General features: G+C 36.8%; 1 protein-coding gene and 1 long non-coding RNA gene across 5 annotated transcripts in view; one reads left to right on the forward strand and one right to left on the reverse strand.

Annotated features, from left to right (window-relative positions):
• ATP2C1 (ATPase secretory pathway Ca2+ transporting 1) overlaps window positions 1-26570 on the reverse strand; it is a 123869-nt gene that overhangs the window by 65647 nt on the left and 31652 nt on the right. For all 4 annotated transcript variants that reach the window (XR_004141048.2, XM_010979691.3, XM_031465624.2 and 1 more), the window contains 3 exons: window positions 5220-5330; window positions 3715-3831; window positions 1136-1225 (listed from right to left, as the gene is read on the reverse strand). Coding sequence is in view for 3 of the 4 variants with exons in the window: in XM_010979691.3 (XP_010977993.2) it covers window positions 1136-1225; window positions 3715-3831; window positions 5220-5330 (318 nt within the window). In the remaining variant the exon portion in view is untranslated. The remainder of the gene's footprint in view (window positions 1-1135; window positions 1226-3714; window positions 3832-5219; window positions 5331-26570) is intronic.
• LOC135322323 (uncharacterized) lies at window positions 7682-16342 on the forward strand. Its single transcript, XR_010382851.1, has 3 exons — window positions 7682-7912; window positions 10160-10271; window positions 15725-16342. It is a non-coding gene; the product is annotated as an uncharacterized LOC135322323 (long non-coding RNA).

Below are 26570 nucleotides of genomic sequence, written 5' to 3' on the forward strand. Positions count from 1 at the left end.
TTAAATACTGGGAAGTTATTCAGTATAAAATAATGCATTAACCTTTGGCAAAATTCTAATCATTTTAAAGCTTGAATTTTACCATCAGCAACAAATTCTGTCAGTTGTTTTTCTTGTAGTGACAGGCTCATTTCATTCACTTTCAAACAAAAATGTGCCAGTTATCCAGGCTTTAATAACCACAGTTTGTCTATCAGTCATTCTTTCAAGTAAAAGGCTAGTTCAGCTCGCCACATGGCCGCTCCTTGAGACAACCACCACATTTCAAAAGACAAGAGTCCTTGATGCGTACTTCCCATTTAATCCCCAGAACATTAAAAAGGAAGGTACTTAAGGATCAAGATTTAATGAAATTAATTTTTCCTGTTTTATCAAAAACACTGCTAAGAAAAACAACGGAAGAAAACAACGACTACTAGGCAGTTTGGTGCCATTATTTTGATTCAAGCCTCCATCACTTTTACGCCATTGATGCAAATGTCTGTTATCAAAAATACAAATAACGTTTTAGCATGATGAAAATATCTGTGATTCTCACATGCTCCCTGAAAGGGTCTCAGAGACTGCTGGTGTCCACAAGCAAGAGCTCGAGAACCACAGCTCTGTATTCATTTCTGCTGTGTTCTTAAGCATAACAAACTTGCTCTAATCAATGCTTGTACTTGCTACAAATTTTTATACTACAATGAAATGGGGGGCAAGAAAAAAGAAAAAAAGATGAGGAATCTTTATTGAAAGCCAGAATAACCTAGCTGGAAGGAATAAAGTCTTACATAGTAAATGTAGTGTGCATTGTTAAGTAATATTTTTAATTTCAAGTACTTCAGACTTCAGTTCACAAGTAGTGAAAAGATATTCTCAACTGTAAATTAAGATAAACTGAATATTAAATGGAAAATTATTATAAAATATTTCATATCTGTGAAATTATCAGATTGGTAAATAACTCTCAGGCATGCCAATCACAGACCCTTGAACGTTACTTGAGATCACTGCAACTAAAACCAGAATTTGGATTTTAGCCAAAAAACCAGAAGAAACATTCAGGCATTTCTCAATTCATTTTCTAAAATGAAAGTCAATCCTAATTTATATGATTAACTAACAGTTTAAAAATACATATACATTTTCTTACCACAGTGATACTGACGGCATCATCAAACTGATGCATTAAAACACTGATGACTGCAGACGCCAGAAGCAGCATAATAAGGGGGTTTTTAAACTGAAAGGGAAAACAAACAGCAATTCAACAGTTTTGTATGAACAACAGTTGGGTTCTATCACAGCAGAAGCTTAAAAAAGTAAACTATCAGAGCATGATTAGGAAATTCAACAAGAATCTACATTTGGTTTATTTTTATATGTCTTCAATTGACAAAAAAAAAGTTTGTTACAAGCCACCATCTCTTAACAGCTCCTTTTCAGGAAAAAAAGAAAGTTAAATATTAATACTTAAAACTAACAATTTACCAATTCCTTATAGTTCACATGTCTTTTTAGTATATTAATTTAATAAATAAAGCTGTTCTGAATTTCCACTGGGGTTAGAATAAATGGAAAATGATTTTTAAGCTAAAGATTTAGGCTACACATTGGGTAGAATACCTAAGCTACGAAATTCAAACATCCCTCAGCGTTCCTATTCTAAGTAAACTGGTGTAGACAACAATTGTGCGGTTGACCCACGTACCACAGAACAACCCCCTGGGGGTTAAGAGCATACAGTAAGATCCTCCCCACAGGAGAAGCAGAAGATCTTCCCAGCATTGGTTTTTCTGATCCCTACCTAGCAGAGGGAAAAGCATCCAAAGAAACAAAACCACAGCAGCAACTCAATCAGGCAGCCCTTACGTGACCAAGCATCAAGCCACCCCAGATCTTCCAGTGGGACATCCTACTCCTTAAACTTTAGAGCTCTGTTGCCAGAATGTCTTCCTCTGATGAAATGGTGCCAACTGCTGTCAAAACTGCAAAGCAACTTTGCAAAGCATGCATCCTAACAGAGAGCCCCAGCCCCCAGGCATGGTAACTGTGATGTTAGAAGGCACCACTCCTACTTGCTTTAGTAGGGGTGCAGCTCTGCTTGCATCAGAATCTTGTGAAAAACTTCTAACAAATGCCCAGGTTCACACCAGAGCAACTAAATTAGCATCTCTGGGCACAGGGCCCAGCCTTCAGCACGTTTAAAGTGCTCCCCAAGTGACTCTAACGCACAGAGGATTGAAAGTCACTGCAAGAGCAGAATAAAACCACAACTGCAACACGGTTCAGGGCTGACAAACCACGCATATGACTGAGTCAGGGTACCCGGGTTTGAATCCAGCTCGACTGGCATGTGGCCTGCATGTTTTTAAGCCCTGGAGGTTCTTTGTCTACAATGGTACCTTGTACCAAAATCCGTGCTAAAGATTAACTAAGAACGTGTATTAAAGTAAACTATAAAACCCGCAAAGGTGAGCTGTTACCACCACAGCCTGTGAGCAAGGCCCGTGATCATTTTACTTCCCCTAAAGGAGCTGCCCCACGATGCTGAGAACCCCTCCTGACAGATGACCACGTCCCAGACATGTGTCTGCAGATCAACAAGTCCAGTGTTCTCTGCAGGGGGGAAGAGTCGCCCAGCGCTCTGTGACTAACACTTGGTATTTACTGTCAATTACTGCTGTGCTAGCTTAACTGCGTTACAGGCACTGTTTCATTTCATTCTCACAGCAACCCATGACTCAGGTACTCTAGCTATGAAACAGAATCAAGAAAGCAAAATATTAAGTCACCCTGCCTAGTGTAAATCAAATCACTGTAATTTGTAAATCCAGAGTAAACCTTTTGAAATTTTAGGTAATGTAGAAATCTGGTAAATATGAGAACACAGATATGCATATAAAATATTCCATGAAAACAAGACAGATACAAGGTTCTTCTTTAACAACTCTATTTTTCTACTTAAAAAAAACTCATTTAATAAAGTTAAAACTGGTAAATTCTGGCTCATTAACAGGCAAAACCCTTCAGAAAAGTTAAACACAAGTCTTTTTTGAAAAAGAACCTGCAGGTTAGAAGGCATTAGAAAGTTTCTTTACTAAAAAGAATTTATTTGTCTAGCAAACTAGCCCTACAAGTTGAAAACTAACTGAAGGAGTCTTACAGCTTTTCACATTAACATACTTATTATCAAGATAAGAAAAATCCTACAGTAAATCTTTCTGAAAAGACTAGGATATTGATGAAATACAATTAAAAATAGGTATCATCTATTGATAGCTTAAATCTCCTAAGATTATTAACCCCCTTTTACAGATAAGGCTCAGAGGACAATAAAGAGCACACAGTTAGTAAGAAAGAAAGGTGGGACTTGTACCCAGGCAGTCTGGATTCAAAGTACCTAACTTACTTCTACTAATTTTCTAAGCTAGCCATATTACTTTAAAAAATAATAGCATTCCTATAATTAAAATTGTGTAAGTTAGACGCCTGCAAAGGAAACTACACCACATCCAAGTGATACATCCACAAGCCCTTAAAGATTCAAACACTAAAATTTACAGAAATTCCAACCTGACAGTAAATTCTAACAAACAAAAAAATTTAGGTAAGAAATACTTTTTAAAAATTACTTTCTTTCTCCATAAATAACTTCACAAAAGTAATAAACACCCACATTAACAAAAACACATGTAAAATACACAGCAGGAGGAAATAAAGACATCTCACCTGAGAAATATACTTCTTCCACAGGGGCTCATCCTCACTGATATCAAACTCATTCCAGCCATGGAAGGCTCGCCTGTGACTTACTTCACATTTGTTTAGACCATTCTGAAGATCAGCCTATTAGATTTTACAAATAAAAGTTACTGAAAACGTTAGCAGAGAACAAAAAGGAAAAAAAAAGTACACATTGTACAATCACATTTACAGGAACTTCTACAGCAGTCAAACCACTCCAGGGTGAGAGCAGCACATCAGTGGCTGCCTGGGGCCAGAGGCCCTGGGAGGGCTCACTGCAAAGAAACATGTGGAGACTTTTGGAGTGATGACAATTTTCTGTACCTTAGTTGTGGTAATGGTTACATTTGTCAAAATACAAGCTGTACATTTAATATGGGTACACTAAATTTTATGTAAATTACACCTCAATAATTTTTTTTAATGTAAGCAACAAGATAGTTTAATTAAAAAAAAAAAGATTTTCTACAGGGACAGAGGAATAACACAAACCAGCAACATGACGTATAGAAAGCAAAATATCAGTACATTTTAACTAGTTTTCTTTGTTTTCACTGTTGTTCTGCTGTTTTCTAAACTTAGTTTCTCCAAAATATCTGTATCTTTCTTGTTCTCTGAGATTGGTATTACCATTTGCTCTTGGGCTGTATTATTATGCCAGGCAAAAAATCTGTGGTTCCTAAATTACTCAAAATAATGAAGTTAGGATGAACTGGTTCTTGGGACAGTTTCTGTTTTGTGAACACAACCTACATTCTTTAGTCACTGTCTCTCATGACTTATTATTTTAACTACCATTAAAGAATGAAATTACATGCATCTCTAAAAAAATTAGTTTATGTGGCCAAAAGCTTTATAACAGAGTTCAATAACAGAATCTTGCAACAATTAAGTATATTTAAAGTTAATGGTTTTAAAACAGAACATAAATACAACCCTCCCGCAAAGAGCCTCAAAAAAAAGGACATCCAATGTGTTTAATGCCATCGTTAATATATGTGAGTTCTGAAGGAAAAATAAAAAATATTCTTTTCTTCATGTTTCATTAGATTGTGCTTTTTAAAACTAGGAAGGGATTAAATTACATAAGCAAGGTTTATTTGCAGTTCTGAACTTGTACCTGGCTTTTACTTTACTTTAGAAAACAAAGATAAACTAACTCTACTTATATAAATAACTGATTTCTTTCCTAACACAAAGGCTCATGAGCACTAGCAGTGCGAGCAATGCTATTAATCTAGAGCTGCACCAACCAATCAGCCACATGCAGCTATTTAAATGTTCATGAATACAAATTAAATTCAGTTCCTCCCCTAAACTATCTGTATTTCAAGTACTCAATCGTCATGTTTAACTAGTGGCTACCGCACTAGACGGTGCAGAACAGAGTATTTCTCTCATCACAGAAAATTCTATTAGACGGCACTTACCTGTAGAGTCTATGTGACTTATTTTACTATCTACCACCTTCCTCCCCACCAAGCACTTACTTGGAGAATGCTTGCAACTTCACTCACTGGTAATTCACTTGCTTTTTTTGATGTCAATACAGGAATCATTGTCTCATTTTCAGTATTAGGAATTTTTTGAAAACGTGCAACCTAGGGAATAAAACCAAAGGAAAATATTTGAATAGATCAAACAATTCTAATGCAGTCTAGAAAAACAATGCAAGTCCAAATGTTCCCAGAAACTTGTTTTCACAGTTAGAAAACAAGTATTTTCAGACTAATAATGAGTATCTAGTCCTAATAAGATAATTTTACACTAACTATTGGCTATCCCAGGAAGCACACTGCAAAAGTTAAGTCACCAGTGCCAGCCAGAACACAAAATAATTTTCACATTAAATAAAAGATGCTACTTCTACAGCAATGTAATGAGTAAAAATGTCCTGTCCTGCTAAATGTCCTGTCTAGCAGAGCCTGGTGATTACACGCAGTCATAATCCTCTGAACTCATTATGTTTAACACGACAAGAACAGCTAAGCTTCCTCCATCTTAACTACTCCTGGTATCAGCTCATTTCTCAACTTTACAGGAAGGACACCAGGCTCCTGTACCGAAGCACCAAGCACCATGACAGAAAGTCAGGCTTACAGACCTACTCCCCAGAGAGCCTGGACCAGTGGAGGACACACAGGTGAGTGCAGGGGCTGTGAGAGAGCAGAGTAAGTCATAGAAAAGGTGGAAACCATGGTGCCTTCTCAGTGCAGCTTCGTAAGTAACTGTCTGCAGAAAAGTGTTTAATACACTTCTGGAAATAAATCCCCAATCCATACTCATCTTAGGTTCTACAGTGAGATTCTTTATAGACAAAAAGTTTTGGAAAAGTAAAAGAATGGGAGACAAAAGTGCTCCACAGAAACTTCAGAGAACAAAACACTTCAGTTGCCACACATCCACTGATTTTTAAACAACACTGAAACTGAAGTGGTCATCTTACTGCCAAGATACAAATCTTTAAAGTCTCAGGTGAAATGTTCTCAACCTTGAATAATAAACATTTTCAGGATAAAATATTTCCCTAAAATTTTTTTGAGGCAACACTTCTTTAAAACAATAAATAAGGTCAAAAAATAATAATAATTTAAGTTTCTATTATTATTAAAGTGTCTGTCACTGTAGAGGCCTATATCCATTAAAAAAAATCTTTGTACTTACTCCATAAAATTGTAAATAACTATGGAAAAAAAGTATTGTTAAATATTTAAGTACTTTAAAGAAAAAAAGAGTATTTTTCTTTTAATGAGAAAATATTAGTAACCAAAATTCTGAGGAAATTGGAAACAGATGATTGTTCTTGACATGGTTATTTTATCTTGTGAGATCATAAAGAAAAATTAAAAGGGATCAAATATGTTTACACTGCCTGCAGTGATAGAGGGATCAAGAAAATCTTATTTCCAAGGTTCTCGACCCTCACTTTCTTCATATATAACATGAGGAAAAACAGTGCCTGAAGTTATTTGGGGACTACATCCATTAATACAGCACTTGACTCACCAATAATAAGCACTCAAATAACCATTTTCTCCCCAAACTATTTAATATTTATATGTACATATTCAGTAGTATAATGAGCTCAATACAGAACTAAAATACTAATCAAGTTAGTAAAGCTAGATTTGCAATAATTCTATTAAGCATACTTTCCTATCATTAATATACTGGAAATTCCCATCTCTAGCATCCAATATGCAGGACAAGAGCCTTACTCGTGAAATCTTTTTTAAGTAATCCTTTGGTAGTTGGTACACAGACAGGGACTATGTTGGAACACACGTTACATACAGTCCGTCAGGAGCATTCCATGGGCCCAGAGGGGCTCAAAAATCTCAGCAGAAGGAAGTGACACCATTTCATTTAATAAAGGATCTGACACAGAAAGGGAAGGATGATTACTCTCTCAATATACGAAGGGCTGCCATGGGAAAGAGGGTAATCCCCAAACCAAAGGACCAACTTTGGGACTTAGAATGAAGAGTGCTGGGAGCCAGAGGGGAGGCCGAGGCCATCTACCAGAAGGATCGATTTCACTGAAGGGGTTTCTACAACGGAGGCAGGACACAGCACAGTAAATTGTTGGCCAAAGGCAGTGATGTTAACTGTATTTATGCTAACTAGATTCTGTCAACTTAAAATTATGGAAATTATTACATTTTAATCCTATTTTCTTTTTGAGAAATGTTACAGGGATTTATCAACTCAATTGAGTTGTTAGTTATATGGATCGTAAGAATATTTTAATTTGTTCATTCAGTCTTTCAACACCTGCATTTACTGAGAGTCCTACTCTGTGCTAGGCCCTCAGGACTTAACAATGAGCAAAACAGGGGTGAGGGGAAGCTACAGGGAAACAGGAAACAGATCTTAACAAATAAATGGAAACTGAAATGACTGTTGCCAGGAAGGAGAAGTCCGTGGGTATGGGAGCCTGCCATCAGGATGAGGAAGTATGCTTACAGAAGTGAAAGACAAGAGGCCGCCTACCAAAAGGGATGGAAGAACAGAGGGAACTGAATGCGCAAAGCTCCCAAGGAAGGGGAGTATGGCCAGAATGAAGTACTGAAAGAAGGTTGGCACTGATTCCCTTACGTATTCAGTCTTCTGACGCGTAATCAATGCTCGTTGTGTACCAGACACTGTTCTCGGTAGGAGGGACACAAAAGTGACCACACAGGTAAGAACTCTAACCTCATGGAGCCACATACCAGTAAGGAATGTGTGATACAATAAATGTTTCAGAAAACAATTATGAAAAGAAGGATAAGCGGGGGGGGGGGGGAGAGGGGATGTGCTTCATTTTATACAGGGGGGAGGGAAGTGGGTGGGCAAGGTGACCTCTCTAGTAGACATTTGGACAGAGATCTGAAAGAAGCAAAGGAACTAGCTGGTAGACATCTAGGCAGAACAGTGCAGGAGGTAGGTGGGCATGTGTGCACACAGGAGAGGTCCACGTTGAAGCCAGCTTGTGTGTCATGAGCACATAAAATGGTACTGAACGTGAGCGTGAACACGTACATTAGCACAGAAGAAAGGGCAGAGTTCTGCAGGCTCCTGGAGCATCCTCCTAACATACAGAGATCCAAGGTAAGCAGTAACAAAGAGAAAAGACCAAGAAGGAGCAACCACGGAGGTAAAAGGAGAATCAGAAGAGAAGCCATGGGAGGCAAGTATTTCAAGGAGGCTGGAAAGGGCTGGGCCAAATGTCACTGAAAAGTTCAGATAAGGACTAAGAACTGCTCACAGGACTTGGTGACACGGAGATAAATAAAGAAGAGATTCAATGTGGTTGAATAATGGAGGCCAAAAATCAGACAGAGGTGGGTTCAGAGAAAACAGAAGAGAAGGTAGAGGCTGTAAGTATAAATCATGCTTTCCCATTCCAACATAAAAGAGGAGCAGGGAAATGGGATTATAACCAGCATGGAATGTAGGATCAAGAGGTGGAGGTTTGTTTTGTTTTTTTAAGATGGAAGAAATAACAGCATGCTTGTATGTTGATTAGAATGGTAACTAATAACAGAAGAGAGACAGGACAACTGATACAGCGAGGGGAGTGGAATTTGGCCCACTGCAGAATAGCTGGCCTTAGATAAGGGATGGACAGTTCATTCAAAGCTGCAGGTGGGAAGGCACAGGGACACAGGCAGGATGCAGGCATGCTGGTAGCTGTGGTGGAGGCAACATATGGAAACACTCTGACAAGTATCTGCACTGAAGAAACCAAGATGACATATAAAGCAAAAACAGACTAAAGAAGTAGGGGCGATACCACAGGGCCCTAGGGGCCACACTGTAGAATTTCTGTATTGATCCTAAGAGTAAAAGGAAGACTTTGAAGTGTGGTCTAAAAAAATTAATAATAAATAAAAGCCACAGGTTGGCAAATAAAAGGAGCAGAGGGTAAAGTGGTGAGAATACACCACTTTAGACACTACTGACACTATTCCTTAAGTCTGAACAACAGCTAGGTGTGGCTTGGACAGGTGACAGGGTGCAGGCACAGAAGTCGAGGCAAAAATGACAGGATGTGATGATCAACTAGGTACACACATCAAGAATTACACTAGATTTCTAGCTTGTTTTACAGGCTGGACAGCAACGCTATTCACCATGGTAAAGAATACTGGGAGACTCTTCAACAAACGGTGCTGGGAAACTGGATAACCACACAAAAAAGAATAAAGCTGTACCGCTCCCTCACAACATATATAAAAATTAACTAAAAATGGATCAAAGAGCTAAATGTAAGCGTTTAAACTATAAAACTCTTAGAAGAAGATATGGGCTTAAATCTTCTTGACCATGGTGTCGTAAGACATGACACCAAAAGTATAAGAAACAAAAGAAAAAAGATTGAACATCATCAAAATTTTAAAATTTTGTGCTGCAAAGGACACCATCAAGAAAAAGACAACCCACAGAGTGGGAGAAAATATTTGTAAGTCATTTATTTGATAAGGGGCTTATACCTACAATGTATAAACTTTTACAAGTCAATAGTAAAAGGACAAATAACCCAAATAAAAAATGAATACATTCCCACAGAGAAGATATACAAATGAGCAATAGGCATAATAGAAGACCCTCAACGTCATGAAGAAAATACACGTTTAAAGACAGATGGTAACAAGCACTGGTGAGAAGGCAGAGAAACTGGAACCTCTATACACTGTTGGTGAAACTGCTAAAAGGTGCTGCCGCTACGGAAAAGCTCGGCTCAGCTACTACATATCATTATTACGCTATTGTGCAAATATTTCAGCCTAAAAACAATCTGTGAGGGATTTAGTAATGCTTCAATTTTAAGAATTATAAAACACAAGATCGATCACATTAAGTTTAACTGAAGTTAACCATCTTAATTAACCATCTGAAAGCAAACCATTTTAAGAGACAATATGTCTTTCACATGTTTTCACAGGAATGTATTGTCTACAGTCCCAGGTTTCAAGGAAAACTCCCCTGAGCTAAGTCATGAAGAATGGATGCCAGAGAATGGCTAAGATATGCCAAGGGAATGTTCCAAACAAGAGGTGAGCACTACGAAAAGCCATAGCAATGGAAATTTAATTTGTATGTGACCAGACCAATCTGGCTAAAATGAAAGAACTGTTTTATTATGTACTTCTACCTCTACTAAATGACCCACATCTACCCAGACAATAAGACAAGCCATAAAGTTTTTAATTGGATGCATTTAAAAACTGCAGAAACTTTCAGGTATTTAAGATGTGTAAATAATTCAGTTAAATGAGTCCTATATACGTAAGGCTCCGTCACAAACCTACTACATGATGTTCTGCTACAGCAGCCAGGGCAGACTAAGACAGGGCTCTTCTCTTGTTTTAACCCAAGTGTCCAGGGCCCCCATCACTGGGGAGCGGGACTCTGTGAGTCTGGGGTGAAGCCAAAACACTCATTTTTAAAAGCTACCCAGAGTGGGTCTCATGTACAGCCAAAGTGAATAATCACTGGTCTAGAGGATAGGGCTGAAAGGCATAGTTAGATTAAATACAAACAGTAGAATATTTTATTTTTAAAAGGTAAATACCCTCTAAAACGAGCCACCACCAAAAGCTTACACGCCACCCCTGAGGAAAAACTAGTTTTACAAAGTTTGTCACTTCATTCAGCACATGGACAGAAATCTGATTTTTAACAGCAAGGCAGCAAAGGTAGCCCAAATTACCCAACAGAAGTCTAGCTATGTGGGAAAACTGAGAACACCTCATCTCTGCAAAGTTCAGGAGTATTAAAATAAGAGTTATTAAAAGTTTCCAGGTCAACTCTTTGACAATAAATTTTTCCAAGTTTCACTTGCAAGTAATCAGAAAGATCTCTAAAGCCAAAGAAAATCAAGTGTGCCAGGTATTAAACTTGAAAGAACTAGGAGTATAGCATAGGGAACTATATTCAATATCTTACAGTAACGTATAATGAAAAAGAATACAAAAACAAATACATGTTAGTATATGCATGACTAGGACAGTGTGCTGCACACCAGAAACTGACACGTTGTAACTGACTGTACTTCAATTAAAAAAAAAAAAAAAAGGAGCAGGTGCTTGTCCACAGTTCTTTAATAAGCTAAAGCATAGGAAAGCAGGGTTATTATTCTGGGAAGTCTAAGGGTCAAACCACACAATGCCATTATATAAATGTGAAAAAGACATACACAGGCAGAAGAAAACAACAGTGACAAAGCAGTTCCAACAAGACAATACTGATGACAGCAGTTCCAAGAACTGCAGGTTCACTGTGATTTACAGAAGTCAGGCAGACCTGCTCAATTTAAGAGGCAACTGCTTGTTGATTAAAGCCACAAGTGAATGACATTAAATAATTCCATCTAGATGTGCTTATAATTACTGACAAAGACAAGCTTACGGACGTAAAAGACTCCAGGTAGAAGGCAGCATCTGCACTTTTGGTACCTACCTGTGGTCGTATTTGTAGAAAGGCCCATGAGACTATCATTAGAAGCAGTGGTAAATTTTGGTCCCAAAGATAACCAAATGACTCCAAGTTTCTTTAACTGATCTTCTGGTTGAGAACAAAGCAGCCAGTGTTTTCGTAACCCTGTGTAAGTGCATTTATATCCACACCGTACCATACTCAGCTGCGGGTGGGGCAGCGGGGTGGGGATAACAATAGAGTGCAGCGGGTATCACACCCAACATCCCCTTCAAGGTTCCATGGCCCACCCAACTTCAAATACAATAGTTGCTTTTTTGTGTTTTATATTTTAGCTCCAGGGGGAAAAACCCTAGCATTTAAACTAAGAGTTTTACAGCTTTAAAAGGGGGGCTAGGAAAGGGGATGAAACATTCCAGTATAGTGATTCTCGAATTTGCTAGTTTCAGGTCAACTCTTGACTATAAAAATTTTCCAAGGGGTTCACTTGCAAGTAAACAGAAAGATGCTAATTATCAGAAAGATTACTAGTGAACATCAGAACCACCTGGAAGGCTTGTTAAAATACAGGTTACTGGGCCCTAGCCCCAGAGTTTCTGAATCAGCAGGTCCTGAGTAGGTCCCAAAAAGTATACTTCTAACAAGTTCTCAGAGAATGTTGATGCTGCTGGTCCAGGGACCGTTGCTCTAATAAAGGTCAGACTTGACAGGATCCCAATTTATAATCCCAATTTTATGTCCTGACATCTGTGTGTCTCAGAACACATTACTTAACTTCTCTGTATTCTTTTTCTCAGTGGAAAATCAGGATAATTTTCATTTCAACAAGACCTAAAAGAAACAGCATTTATAAAAGTGTGTGGCACAGTGCCTAGCGTATGGTGGGGACTCAAATACTGGCTCCCTTCCCCTAAGGTAACACTCATGATGTAACATCTGTACATTCCCCTCGCCCCCACTCGAGGTCTTCACAAGAGTACGACCAGTTTCTGTCATAGTCGTACCCTCTGCAAAATTCTTAGTAATACACAGCATCAGAAGTATTATTAGAAAAAAAGAAAATACTGGGATTTTGTCTGAATGGACAATTACAGAGCAACAGAATAGCGTTATCCTGAGACATACCTATACCTTTTAAATGCTCTCTCACTGAACATACAAAAAGGTGACAGAACTGATCAGAAAATGAGTTTATTTAGTCACCCATGAATTTAGTCTATCTTCTACAAGGACTAGGGAAGTCCATGCATTTCACCTTTGAAAGTGCTGAGATTAAGGTTTCCAATAGCCAGACACCATAGCCATGCAAGCGGGAGAAGTCAGTCTGACCCTGATGAAGCTCTCCAAGGAGAGACTGCTGGCACGGAGCAGAGCGGAAGCTGGCAAGGGTCTCCAAGTGGGCAGGTCTTATTAGTAAGTGAGGTGTTTATTAAGAACACAGGTTCTATGAGGTACTGTTGGCAAAAAAGTTAAAGCTGAATCTGACCAGTGATAACTAGGTCTAAAGCAATGGTTCTCAACCCCAACTCTATATTAAAATCACCTAGGGAGCTTTTAAAAATTCCTACAGGCAGAACTCCAGATCAAGTAAATCAGAATCCACAGGAATAGTGGGTTCCAAGGATGGGTGGGTACCATGGATAGGTCTTTTTTTTAGATCTTTCGAAGTGATAACATACAGCGAGTGCTCTTAACCCATCCACCAATTTAAAGAAATACAGGAGACAGGGAAGCACATTAAATTACCTCAAAAGAATATACTCAGCAAATTCCAGGCTGTGGGAAATTCTATAGAACAAGCAACCTGATTCTGTCAACAAACTATAAGAAAAGAAAAGAGGATACATTTTAAGACTAAAAGATATTTAAGAGATATGTCAACCAATTACACTGTGTAGGCCTTATTTCAATCCTGATTCAAACAAACTTCCCCCCAAAAAAACCAATCTGAGATCACTGTTGCATTTAACTGTTATCTGTTCAGTCTCCTTAAATATGGAATAGTTCCCCATCCTTTCTGTCTTTCATGACCTTGATGCTTTGGAAAAGTACAAGTAGGTTTTCTGTAGAATATCCCTACTCTACAAACTATAAGTTGGGTTTGTCTGTTTTTTAAAACAGACACAAGGTGATATATTTGGAGGAAAGGGAAATACCACAGAAGTAATGCTGTATTTTCCTCAAAACATATCAAGAGGCATATGATGTTTGTTCAACAGATTCGTCTCCCTAGAAGTCACATGTTGAAACCCTAACCCCCACAATGTGACTGTATTTGAGAAAGACCCTTCAAGGAGGCAATTAAGGTTAAATAAAGTCATAAGGGTGGGGCCCTAATCCAAAAGGACTGGTGTCCTTCTTAAAAGATGAGAAAGACCAGAAGCAGGTGCACACAGAGAAGGGTCATATGAGGAAACAGTGAGAAAGCAGCTGCCTGCTGCCAAGAGAACCCAACCCTGCCAACACCTAGATTTTAGACTTCGTCTCTAGAACCATGAGAAAATACATTTCTGTAAAGTCAGCTAGTCTATGGTATTGTTTTAGCAGCCGAAGCTGAGTAAGAGAGTGCTGTCTGTCCCATTAACAGTGATGCTAATTTTGATCACCTGGCTAAAGTGGTATCTGCATGATTTTCTCACTATTAAGTTACTATTTTCCCTTTATATACAGTCAGTGTCTTGTAGGGGGAGATTTTGAAACCAAGTAAAATATCCTGTACCTTACACTTTTGCTGGCTATGTAACTCTTGCCTGAAACATTGAAACATTACTGTGGTGGCTACCACATTTTCTAATTTCATCATTTTGTCTGTATGTATTAAGTGGAATCCTACTGTAAGGAAGAACTTTCCCTTCTTTCCCATTTATGTGTGTGTGTGTTTTCATTTTTTGTATCACAGATTCTGTGGGTTATAAATCCATTATTACTCATTTTGTTGCTCAAATTGTCCTAGTCGTGGCCAGTGGAGAGCCTTGAACAGGCTGTCTCCTATGTCCTTTTGACATGTTCTCACCAGTTTTTGAGTACTTCCTTAATTTCTGGCACCAAAAGATGTTGCAAGCTTATCTTTGTATTTCCCCTGCCCTTTCATCAGAATTAGCCATTTCTCCAGAACCTTAGTTCCTTTCATTGACAAATATTATTCAGAAGTGTCATGGCTCTAAGGCCTTCACAACAGACTGAGTTAAGGAATATATAAGAATATATATATGTATATTATATATATATATACACACACAAACACATATCTATATTTTATACCTACCTGTAAAAATGTTAAAAACCGTGAGTCCACACTGAAGCTGCCAATGCCAATCTAACTCTACAGAAGTTCATTCAGCCTTTTCCCTTTCTTTATCTGTAACACTTTTCTCTTACAGTGAAAAACCTGACTTTCATTATCATTGTATATATTTATTTGCTGTAACGTAGAATACACAGAGTAGTTTTAGAGTATGAACCACACCAGTGTGAAGCAAAAACAAAATCTACCTAGAGTACAGTATCTGTGTACAGTTCTTTCTGTCTTTAGTCTTAGGTCTGTTTAGTTATTTTGTCAATAGCCTTTTATAGTCAAAATCCTACATTCCTAAATTACTTAGATTATTTCTTCCCATGCCTACCCTTCAATATGGTTATGTCATTCATTTGAAATACAGTTAGGTTCACTTGTTTCTGTTTGCATTATTCCATTTGGGATTTGGGGATTATTTTTTTTACCCCGTCCTCTCCCCCATCCTTGTTAATTCTGTTTGAGTATATGAGACATTAACTTCATTCTAATAGTTAAAGCTACTCAAAACAAGTAACATCAGAGATGGGTCAAGCCCTCCCCATTCTTTCAACCTCCCCCTACCCCACCCTCTTTATATAGCCCATCCAGTTGCTAGTGTACCTTTCCTGCGTTTCCTTCTGCTCAAATGAGCATACGCATGTGTATTTTCTTTTTTCCTTTTTTTTTTTGTTTAGAGTAACATAGCCTACAGATACTTTCTCACATAATTGAGAATTGGTCCTCACCTGTTCAGAGTTTGGTGCTGATATCTTCCTCATTCTTTTTATGGCTGTATAGCATTCTGTTATATACATATACAACACCAACACCACAGTTTATTCGACCACTCTATGTAAGAGACTGCAAAAACTGGCCCATCAATAACCCTGCATATGGAGTTTCGTATTTTTGAAGCTGTGCCTTCAGGGAAAATTCCTACAACTGAAACTGACAGGTCAAAAGGCAAATGCACATGCAGGGCTGTGCTGGATACCACCAAATTCTCAAAAAGGGCTGGACCGGTTTACCTCACCAGGAGTGGATGTGTCTGCTTCCTCACGGCCTCACCAGCAGGACCGACTGCTATACTTTAATTTCTGTCTACTAAAAATTGCATCTAGGTGTATTTTAATTTCCATTTCTCTAATGATGAGTTTGAAATCGTTTCCTGTGTTTAGGGACCATTTTGATATTTTGGGGGTGGTCATCTTTAATGTATTTTGATCATTCTTCTGTCAGGTTACTGCACTTTACTTTCTCAGTTTTTAAGAGTTATTTACATATTAGAGATCTTGGTCCTTTCTTTACCTTGGTATGTTACAGATATTTTCTTCTAGTCTGTCCGCTGTCTTGACTGTATGGTTTTTGCCATGCAAAAAAAAAATTGTTTTTATGTAATAAAATTTATCAATCTTGTCTCTGTATTCTGAATCATTCTTGAAGACTCAATATTAAGAATATAGTTTAAGAGCTAAAAATGCCCAGTTCCATGAACTATCTACTACTCAATAACTAAGGGCATGATGACTAAATATTGCACAAGGTAGGACTTAGAAAATAAGTTCCACCAAACTTCACAACAGAGAATCTTTGAAGGTAAACATCTTAGCCACAGCTACAAAATTCAGTGATGTAACCCTACCTCACACAATACGCAAGTAATAGCTCAAAATGGATTGACTACATAAATATAAACACTAAAAGCATAAAACTCTTAGAAGAAAACACAAGGATAAATCTTTATGACCTTGGATTCTTGACAGTGGATTCTTAAATATGACACCAAAAGCACAAAAAACAAAAAGAGAAAAAATAGATCAACTGGACTCCATCAAATCTTAAAACTTGTGCATCAGAAGACATTAACAAACAAGTGAAAAGAAAACCTACAGAATGGGAGAAATTATTAGATTATTTATCAGTAAGGGTTTAATATCTAGAATATATAAAGAACTCCTCAAACTCAACAACAACAACAACAACAACAACAACAGCAACAACAACAACAACAACAACAACAACAAAATCCAATGGTTTAGAAAATGGTCAAAGGACCAGGACAGACATTTCTCCATTTGTATATTTACAAATGGTTAATAAGCACAGGAAAAGATGTTTAACATCATTAGTCACAAGGGAAATGCAAATCAAATCATAATGACTACTACTTCATATATACTAGGGTGGCCAGAATTTTTTAAATTAAAAAAAGAAAAAACAGAAAATACGAAGTGCTGGTGAGGATACAGAGAAACTGAAACTTTTGTATGTTGCTGGTGGGAATGTAAAATGGTACAGCTACTATGGAAAACAGTTTGGTGGTTCCTCAAAAAGCTAAACATAAAATAATATGATCCAGTAATTCTACTATGAGGCAGACATTTGGCAGAGAATCTGTATGATTTTTTTAATACATTTAAAAATAGAGGTTCAGACATTTGTATGACAATGTCCAATGCAGTATTATTTACATCAGCAAAAAGGTGGAAACAACCCAAGTACCCATCCACAAATAAATGGATAAACAAAATACGGCATATAAAAATACAATGGATTATCATTCAACCACAAAAAGAAATGAAGTTCTGACACATACACAGCAAGGATGAACAGTGAAAACGTGCCAAGTGAAATAAGCCAGAAAACAAAAGACAAATGATTTGGCAAATTTGTTCACTTCTTTTTTTTTTTCCTTCCAGTTTTATTGAGGTATGACTGACATACAGCACCATGTACATTTTTTTTTTGGCAGAGGGACTAGGCTTTTTTTTTTTTTAATGGAGGTACTGGGGATTGAACCCAGGACCTTGGGCTTTCTAGGCATGCACTTTACTGCTGACCTATACCCTCCCCCAAATGTAGTTCATATCTTAAGGCAGAATGATATGCAGGGGTAAAGAACAGGATCACTGACACTTTTTAAGTTTACCTATATTTGCCATATTACCTCCAACTTGCCAAAAACTCCAATAACACACACTTCTTTAAGAACAAAGTCTTTCTTACAGTGCTTTATAAGGTAAATTTATAGTTTTTTCTGCAACAGTGCCATTAAAAAATCATAGATTTTCTTGCCAAATATCATCCATTTGATCCCAAGTTTTAGTAGTTTTTTTTTTAAGTGTCCAATAGAATTAAATAAAAGCAGAAGTGTTTCATTTTAATTTTCCACACACAGTACTCTTTAAGCAAGATTCAAAAATTGACTCTGGCATTCATTCCTAACTGTTGTCTGATGAATACAATTGTAAACCATCTGTAATCCGACCGAGACTAAAGTCTTACATAAAATGAACAAACCAATCCAAAAAAACTCACATTTTAAATCTGCTGTCTAAATACAAAAAACAAACAAAAAACAAAACAAAAAAGCCCTTTTACTAAGTAGTTTGGTTTATTCTTTGCAGAATTCACTACTCAGCACTTTGTTTCTGCTAACCAGTGACCTTAGCTGCTTCCAAAGATACCATTAGGGATCGAATCCCTAATCAGAACTCACTAACAAGAGTCGTGTTTAGAAAAACCAATCCCCAACATGAGTAAAAAGAGCAGGCAAGAAAACACCACTTTTGCACACGGACAACAGGAAGATAAGAGAATTGAGGGATCAAGTGACATAGAAGTTAACACACCACAGATTCTTCATCAGCCACGCGACTTAAATTCTGCTGCACTGCTATCAGCTGTTTCTTTTCCAAGCCAAAGTAATACACGATGGTTTTGAAAAGCAAAAAAAAAAAAAAAGAATAAAAATACAAATCTAGGCTTTGATTAACTCTATTAAATACTCACATTCTAACTTCCAAGGAAATCATAGTTCCTCCCTCACTTTAAACACTCACAACCCGTGAGTATCTCTAAAAGGAATGTTACCTAATAGGAGACTATAAGAATCCTATAGCTGTATTTAAATATTTCATTGCTTGACACAAATAAGTTTCTTTATGTGTCCTAATAATACTGCTCTATTAAAAATTATTTATCCCCTATTATTAGTAAGATATATAACGGATTTATTTAGTGACAACTAAATCTGGACTGACTCAGGAAGCCACAGAGATGGCTACCAAAATTTAAGTCCATAACCACATCATGGTAAGTGGCCTATGCAGGGAAAGAAGTCTGTCACTTAGTCCCACTGCCTGAAATGCCTGCAGCTTATCTCTAGACAAGAGGGACCGGGCCCAGCCTTCATGCTCCACACCCTGCTAAGCATCAGACCTCATTCATTCCCCGGGACTTCTCTTGACTTCCCCTCCCAACTCTGAACTAATTTGCTCACCCCCTAGGATCCCACTTAGCTATCACAGCTCATCCAAATATGTCCTTATCCCTCCACTACAACGTAAATTCAACGGCTACAAGACCCGTGGGTCACACAAACCAGCACTGGCCATACCTGGCACACGTCTGGTTCTCAGTAACTGTTAAAAGGACAAATGCATAAGTCAGCAGACTTCTTTCCTAACCATTTCACCTAACACTATGTCCCTAAACAAAAACTGTATACTCTTATAATTAAGAATTAATCAATTCCAATAAATTCATACTTAAACTTTCTCCTTCCTGATCTACACTGGGGGGAAAACCCTCTTGTCATCCAAAGTAACTAAAGAGTCAAAGGAAGATTCAGTGATCCAACTGCTTTCACTTAAATGTTAATAATCTATTTTCTCTGTATTATAAATAGCTGCGGAATATGTGGATGGTTCTTACATTTGTTTATGAATAATTGGGCTTCTTTCTATTGAAATGAGTATTCCATATTGAAAATATGCCCTGGAGAAGGTAAGAGGTGAAAGTGCAATCAAAAGTCTCCTGCTACTCACTACTCAACATCTATCTGCGTAACATGTATCTTATATCACTTCACCAGCAACTCACATGTATATTTTTAATTCCTTGCTTCAATCTTCAGTTCTTGTTGTGGTATATTTATACAATGGAATACTACTCTGCCATAAAACAGAATAAACTAATGTCATTTGCAGCAACATGGATGGACCTGGAGATCGTCATTCTAAGTGAAGTAAGCCAGAAAGAGAAAGAAAAATACCATATGAGATTGCTCGTATGTGGAATCAGAAAAAAAAAAAGGACACTATGAACTCATCTACAAAACATAAATAGACTCTCAGACATAGTAAACAATCTTATGGTTACCGGGGAAAGGGGGTGGGAGGAGATAAATTTAGGAGTTTGATATTTACAAATGTTAGCCACTATATACAAAAACAGATTTTAAAAAAGTTTCTTCTGTATAGTACAGGGAACTATGCTCAATATCTTGTAATAACCTTTAATGGAAAAAATATGAAAACAAATATATGTATGTATATGCAAGACTGGGACATTGTGCTGTACACCAGAGATTGACACATTTAATTGACTGTACTTCAATAAAAAAGAGAAAAAAAAAATCTTCAACTGTTTCATTAAGGTATAATTAAAGACAGTCCAAAATAATACCACTGAATCCAAAATGGCAAAAAGTAACTTGGCATGAATCAGTAATCTGAATGAATTTTTAGTTGTAGACCATATGGCTTTAGCCTTAAACTGTAAAGAACAAACACTTCTAGTTACAAGACTTTCACAGTGCACTTTCCCTTTGAAAAATGAATTATTTGTCCTTAAAAGATCTGAAAGAAATATGGTGTTTTTATTATTTTGAAGCTTTGAGTTAAAAAACAGTCTAAAATTCCTGATTCAGCATAGTATTAGTTTATACATGTATAACAGAAGAAGAGGTATAACAGAAAAAGAACTGGTAGTAGTAAGAGTAAGAAGATACAAAACATAAAAAGAAACCAGAAAGAAATCCTGGAGCTGAAAAGTACAATAACTGAAATTTAAGAAGTCATTAAGGGGACTCAAAGGCTGATTTGAACTGGCAGAAGAAACCAGCAAACTTGAAGATGTAACAATGGAAATTTAAATCTGAGGAACAGAAAGAAAAAAGATTGAAGTGAACAGAGCATCAAGGACCTGTGAGACACCAACAAGTAAATCAACATATGCATTATGGGAGCCCCAGAAGGAAAAGAGAGAGAGAAAGGGACAGGGAGAATATCTGAAGACATAATGGCCCAAAACTTCCCAAATTTGATTAAATACAGCAATACAAATGACCTCCAAGTAGGATGAACTGAAAGAGACCCACACCAAGACACACTGTAAGCAAAAGACAACACAAAGAGAGAATCTCGAAAGGAGCAAGAGAGAAGCGATTCATCACACACAAGGGATCATCAATAATACAGTCATATTTCTCATCAGAAACTACAAAGGCCAGAAGAAAAGTAGACTGATATATTAAAAGTGTTAAAAGAAAAAAAATCAATGAAGAATTCTGTACCTGGAAAGATGTCTTTAAAAATTGAAGGATAAATTAAGACCCACCTAGATAAACAAGTTGAGGGAGTTCATTACCAGTAGACTTGCCCTGTAAGAAATGCTAGAGTCCTATAGATTGAAATTAAACACTAGACAGTAACCTGAAGCCATATAAAAATAAAGATCTCGGTCAAGGTAAACACATAGAAAATTATAAAACCTGCAACTGCTGTAACTTTGGTTTATAATTCCATTTTTGTTTTCTACATGATTGAGGGCACTAACAAACTTTTTAAACCAATTATTAGTGTAAAAGCTAGTGTTATTACAATTTTGGTTTGTAACTTCACATTTTGTTTTGTACATGGTTTAAGACACTAATATATTTTTTAATTAGGTTCCTGAACACACAATGTAAAAAAATTTACCTCGAATACATCTACAACTGAAAGGAGGGTGGAGATGTAAAGAAGCAGTTTGTATATGTCACTGAAGATAAACTGGTATAAATCCAAACTACAGTGTTGTGACTTTAGAATATTATATGCAATGTTCATAGTAGCCACAAAGAAAATGGTTAAAGAATATACACAAAAAGCAGTAGGATAGGAACTTAAATGTTTCACTACAAAAAAAAAAATCAACTAAACAGAGGCAGTAGTGCAGGAAATAAGGGACAAAAAAGTTATACGGCATATAGAAAACAAACAGGAAAATAACAGAGGTCTCTCCTTATCAGTCAGCCATAAAAAGGAAGGAAATTCTGAGGTATGCTGCAATATAATATACATTATGCTAAGTGGAGTAAGCCAGTCACGATAAATGATTCCACTTACATGCTGTACCTAAAATAAGCAAATTCAGAGACAGAAAAGTACATTAGAGGCTACCAGAGGCTGGAAGGAGTGGGGAACAGGAATACGAAGCATCAGTTGTGGGTGGGAAAATTCTGGAAACAGACAGTGGTGACGGTTGCACTACATTACAAGTGTACTTAATGCCACTGAATTGTACACTTAAAATGGTTAAAATAGCAAATTTTGTTATACTTATCTTACAATTTAAAAAAAGATGTAATATAAAAAACCACTGACTTGAACACTTTAAATAGATTAATTTGTACCTGAATTTATAGCTCACTAAAGCTGTTTAAAAAAGAAACCTAAGAACAAAGCTTCTTTTTAACTAAAAACAACCTTGGTGCAAAGAAGCTTCTCATCCTCCCCACCCCAATACACACCCAAAAAATCCTGAACAGATACAGAGATAATTTTTGAAAATTACGGAAAAAGAAAACAATGACAATTTAAAACCAATGTGTATCTGAGAATTTCTCACAAGGCAGAGTACTAAGATTATACAGTCTTCTGATGCCAAAAAACGTTATCGAAATTGTCACATGACAAAAACAGGAAACACACGGGCTAACTTGGGCAGGTTTCTGGCTAGGTGAGCCAAAAGTATTAATAACTCAGTGCCACTAGGTGTGCCATGAGGCCCTATCCTGTTCAACAGTCTATCAACAACTCAAAATACCTAAACAACACACTTATCCAAGATGGTATCAGCTCAAAGCTGGAGAAGGGCGGCTACCTTGCCTCATAATTCAGACAAGTTTATCAGCTACTCTTACATTTATAAATGCATATATATATAAACACTTAATAGAGATAAATACAAAAACCAAAACTCAAAAGCTATCTACTAAAGCATCAGATGCTAAGGCTCTATACTGCTAAAAAAAGGTAAACAATATTTTAAATTGTATTATGAGAAATGCAACTTTTAAACCAAGAGAGTAATGGCCCCAGAGTACTATATGACCCAACCACACCCTGAGGATTCTATATTCAGTTTAGAGCATCATTAGGGCCTGTCCCCAAGTGTGGCATGATATGGTAACATTTCTGGAAATGAGGTCTTAAGAAGATTAGTGGAATAAAGTAGGAATACTTGGTCTAGGGAGGAGAATTATGAAGGGTAGTGCATGAGCATTAATTGGATTTCAATAAAAGTTTCTAAATAAATAAAGGATATGACAGCACCTCCAAATATTTTAAGGCTGGTAAAGGAAATGCGCCAATCTGCTGAGATTAAGGACAGAACTAGCCTCAACAGACAGAAGTGTAGTTTTCAATCACCAAAAATGTTCTAGAAGTGAATACTGGTGATTTTATATCAGTTGGGAAGTTGATTCCCTCGAACTCTAAGATTCTATGGTTTGGCAAAGTGCAGGGAGATACCATTGCCTCCTTATTGCCTGTGGTACTAAGGTTTCTGACAATGAATTAGTAACCTTAACTAAGGAAGACACTCTGAAATGCTTACTTTCCACACTGAAATTTGAAGTTCCAGAACATGGACCCAAAGAACAATGGCACAATCAGGCTCCAATGCAGACCAACACTTAAATATTCTTCATTTGACAAATTAAAAACTAGCACAATCACAAATCCTATTTTTCTCCCATAGTTGCAGTACTTGGGAATAAAACAGTAGCCTGTAAATACTATTAAATATTTGTATCCAAGAGCTAATTCTAATCCATTTTCATTAAGAGCAATACAAATCACACACACACACAAGAACCCACTCACTCTGCAAACCAACAGGGATCTTACACAAAATAATCAACCTGACAGGAAAAAAAAAAAAAACCTCTCACTCCTAAAGGAGCATAATCTCTTAATTACACTAAGACATTTCCAATGATTTTTTGAAAAATAAAAACCTGCTCATTGTTTTTAAAGAGTCAGGTAATAAGAAAGTTTTCAATGTAACAAATGCATCTCCCCAGTTGGACTGCCCAGAGGTAGCCTCTGTTAATTAACTCTTTGTGTACACTGCCAGCCATTTTCTATGCAGATATGTTATGACTTTCTGTTGTGTTTCTGCTTTGTTTTAACTATAAATGGAATCACATAACTACAACTTGCCTTTTTCACTCAATACATTTTGAACCTCTATTTCACCACACATACTGATCTGTCCTGTTTTTTTTAATGGCTCACAAAGCATTTCATTATACGGTAGTACCCTAGTTTAGCCCTCTCGATGACAGACACTTAGGTTATTCCCATCTTCTGCTATTACAAATGCTGCAATTACATTTATGTTATAAACAAAAACATCTTTATATAAATCTTTTTGTATGCTTACGCAAGTACAGATACAAGATATAATCCTGGCTGTGGAAATGTTGAGTGTATTTTTCATTCTGACAGCTATCACTGAATTGCTCTTCAAAGGAACCAAGTCAAATGAACACCCAACAACAGTCAGGAGATTCTCTCTTCTCTGCAATCTAGCCAAGGTTAAGCATAATCAAATTTTTTAATTTTTGTCAATTTGATGAGTAGAAGGTGTTATTTTAATTCACATTTCTTCATTACTGAGGTCGAACACCTTTCCATCTATCTTTGGGCCTTCTGCAACCTTTTTCAATGAAATGCTTGCTCATGTCCTTTGGCTGTTTTCCCCTACAAGATACTGGCTATTTCTTATAGATTTAAAGAGTATTCTGTCGCAAAGTAGCCTTTAGTCATTTGTTTCAAGTGTTTTTATCATTGGCTTCCAGTTTGTCTACTGACTTTTTGTTTCTTTTTAAAATCTTGTATGATCAGCATTTAAATCCTTTGCATTATGGTTTTGGGGTTTTATCTCATGCTTAGTTTTTTTAAAAAGCCTTTCTCATTCCATTTATATTTTTTTACCAAAAGTTAGCTAACTGTCCCTAAACCATTTATTGAGTAATACAGGTTTTACTCCACTAAGTTAATCTCTGGAGAGGAGGGCAAAAAAGGGAGGAATAAGATGTTACTAATTTAAACTCTTAACTAGAATAAAATGATACCCAAATGTTCAAAAAGACCTTATGTTTTTACCTAAGTAAGAACATTACAACCTCAAAGTAAAGGACAATTCAATATAATGCCTGTGAAAATTCCAACTGTCTTTTTTACAGAAATGGACAAACTGATTCCAAAATTCATATGCGACTGCAAGGGACTCAGCATAGACAAAACAACCCAGTATCCAGAATACTGAAATAAACAACAATACAAAACCAAATAACAAAATTATGTAAGGGGCAAAGGATCTGAATAAACATTTCTCCAAAGATAATGCAAATAGCAAAAAGCACATGTAAAGATGTTTGATATCATAAATGATTGGGAAGTACAGATCAAAGCCACAACATGACACCACTTCATACCCCACAAGATGGCAATTAAAAAGAAAGAAAATAGCAAGTGCTGGAGAAGATGTGGAGAAATTAGTCAGAACCCTCATATACTACTGATGGGAATAAAAAAATGATACAAACTCTGTAGGGATTCCTCAATATATTAAACACAGAATCACCATATAACCCAGCACTCCTACTCCTATGCACACACACAAAAGAACTGAAAATACATATTCATGCAGAAACTTATACAAGACTGTTCCCAGTATTATTATTTATATTAGCCAGGAAAGTAGAAACAACCCAACTATTCATGAACTGACAAATGGATAAATAAAATGTGGTATATCCATACAACAGAGAATCATTTAACCAAAAAAAAAGAATGAAATGATACATGCTATGACATGGCTAAATGCTGGAAACATGCTAAAATGAGAAGTAAGGCGCAAAAGGTCACATATTATATAAATCCATTTAGATGAAATATTCAGAACAGGCAAATTTAGAGACAAAAAGTGGATTAGTAGTTGCCAGGGGTTGGGGAAAGGAGAACAGGAAGTAATTGCTAAGGGCCAAGAGGTTTCTTTCTGGGGTGACAGAAATGTTCTGGAATTAAATCAACAAATACACTAAAAAAACACTGAACTGTGTACTTTAAGATGGAGAATTTTACAACATGTGAATTACACTTCAAAAAATAATAAAGCAGTAAAGGACAAGATCTGCAAAATAGTTTGTCATGATTTACTCCAACAGTAAGAGAACTAGTATTCAGTCTGTAGGTGATGTTGAGTCTAAAACTACGCATCTAGAATAAAGGAGGTCAACTGGGTGACGGATTTCACACACTTAAAGCTATGGGACCGTAGCTTTCCAGAGTGGAGAAGATGGAGACGTGAGAGCTGTAACTAAGGAACTAGATGAGCAAGCCAGAGAGAGCGACCTCCAGGGCACAGCTCCTTTCTCATGTAAACTGCTGTGAGCCAAAGCAAGCTGCACTGTACCTCACTGTAAGCAAAGCCAGTCCTTTGAAGAAAAGACTTCATTACAGATAAATAGAGGAGGGATACGATCACCACTTACTTCAAAAGGTTTAAAAGATTAAAAATCAAACAG

The sequence above is a fragment of the Camelus dromedarius genome, chromosome 2 (genome assembly GCF_036321535.1).
Source record: "Camelus dromedarius isolate mCamDro1 chromosome 2, mCamDro1.pat, whole genome shotgun sequence".
In the NCBI taxonomy this organism is placed as follows: domain Eukaryota; kingdom Metazoa; phylum Chordata; class Mammalia; order Artiodactyla; family Camelidae; genus Camelus; species Camelus dromedarius.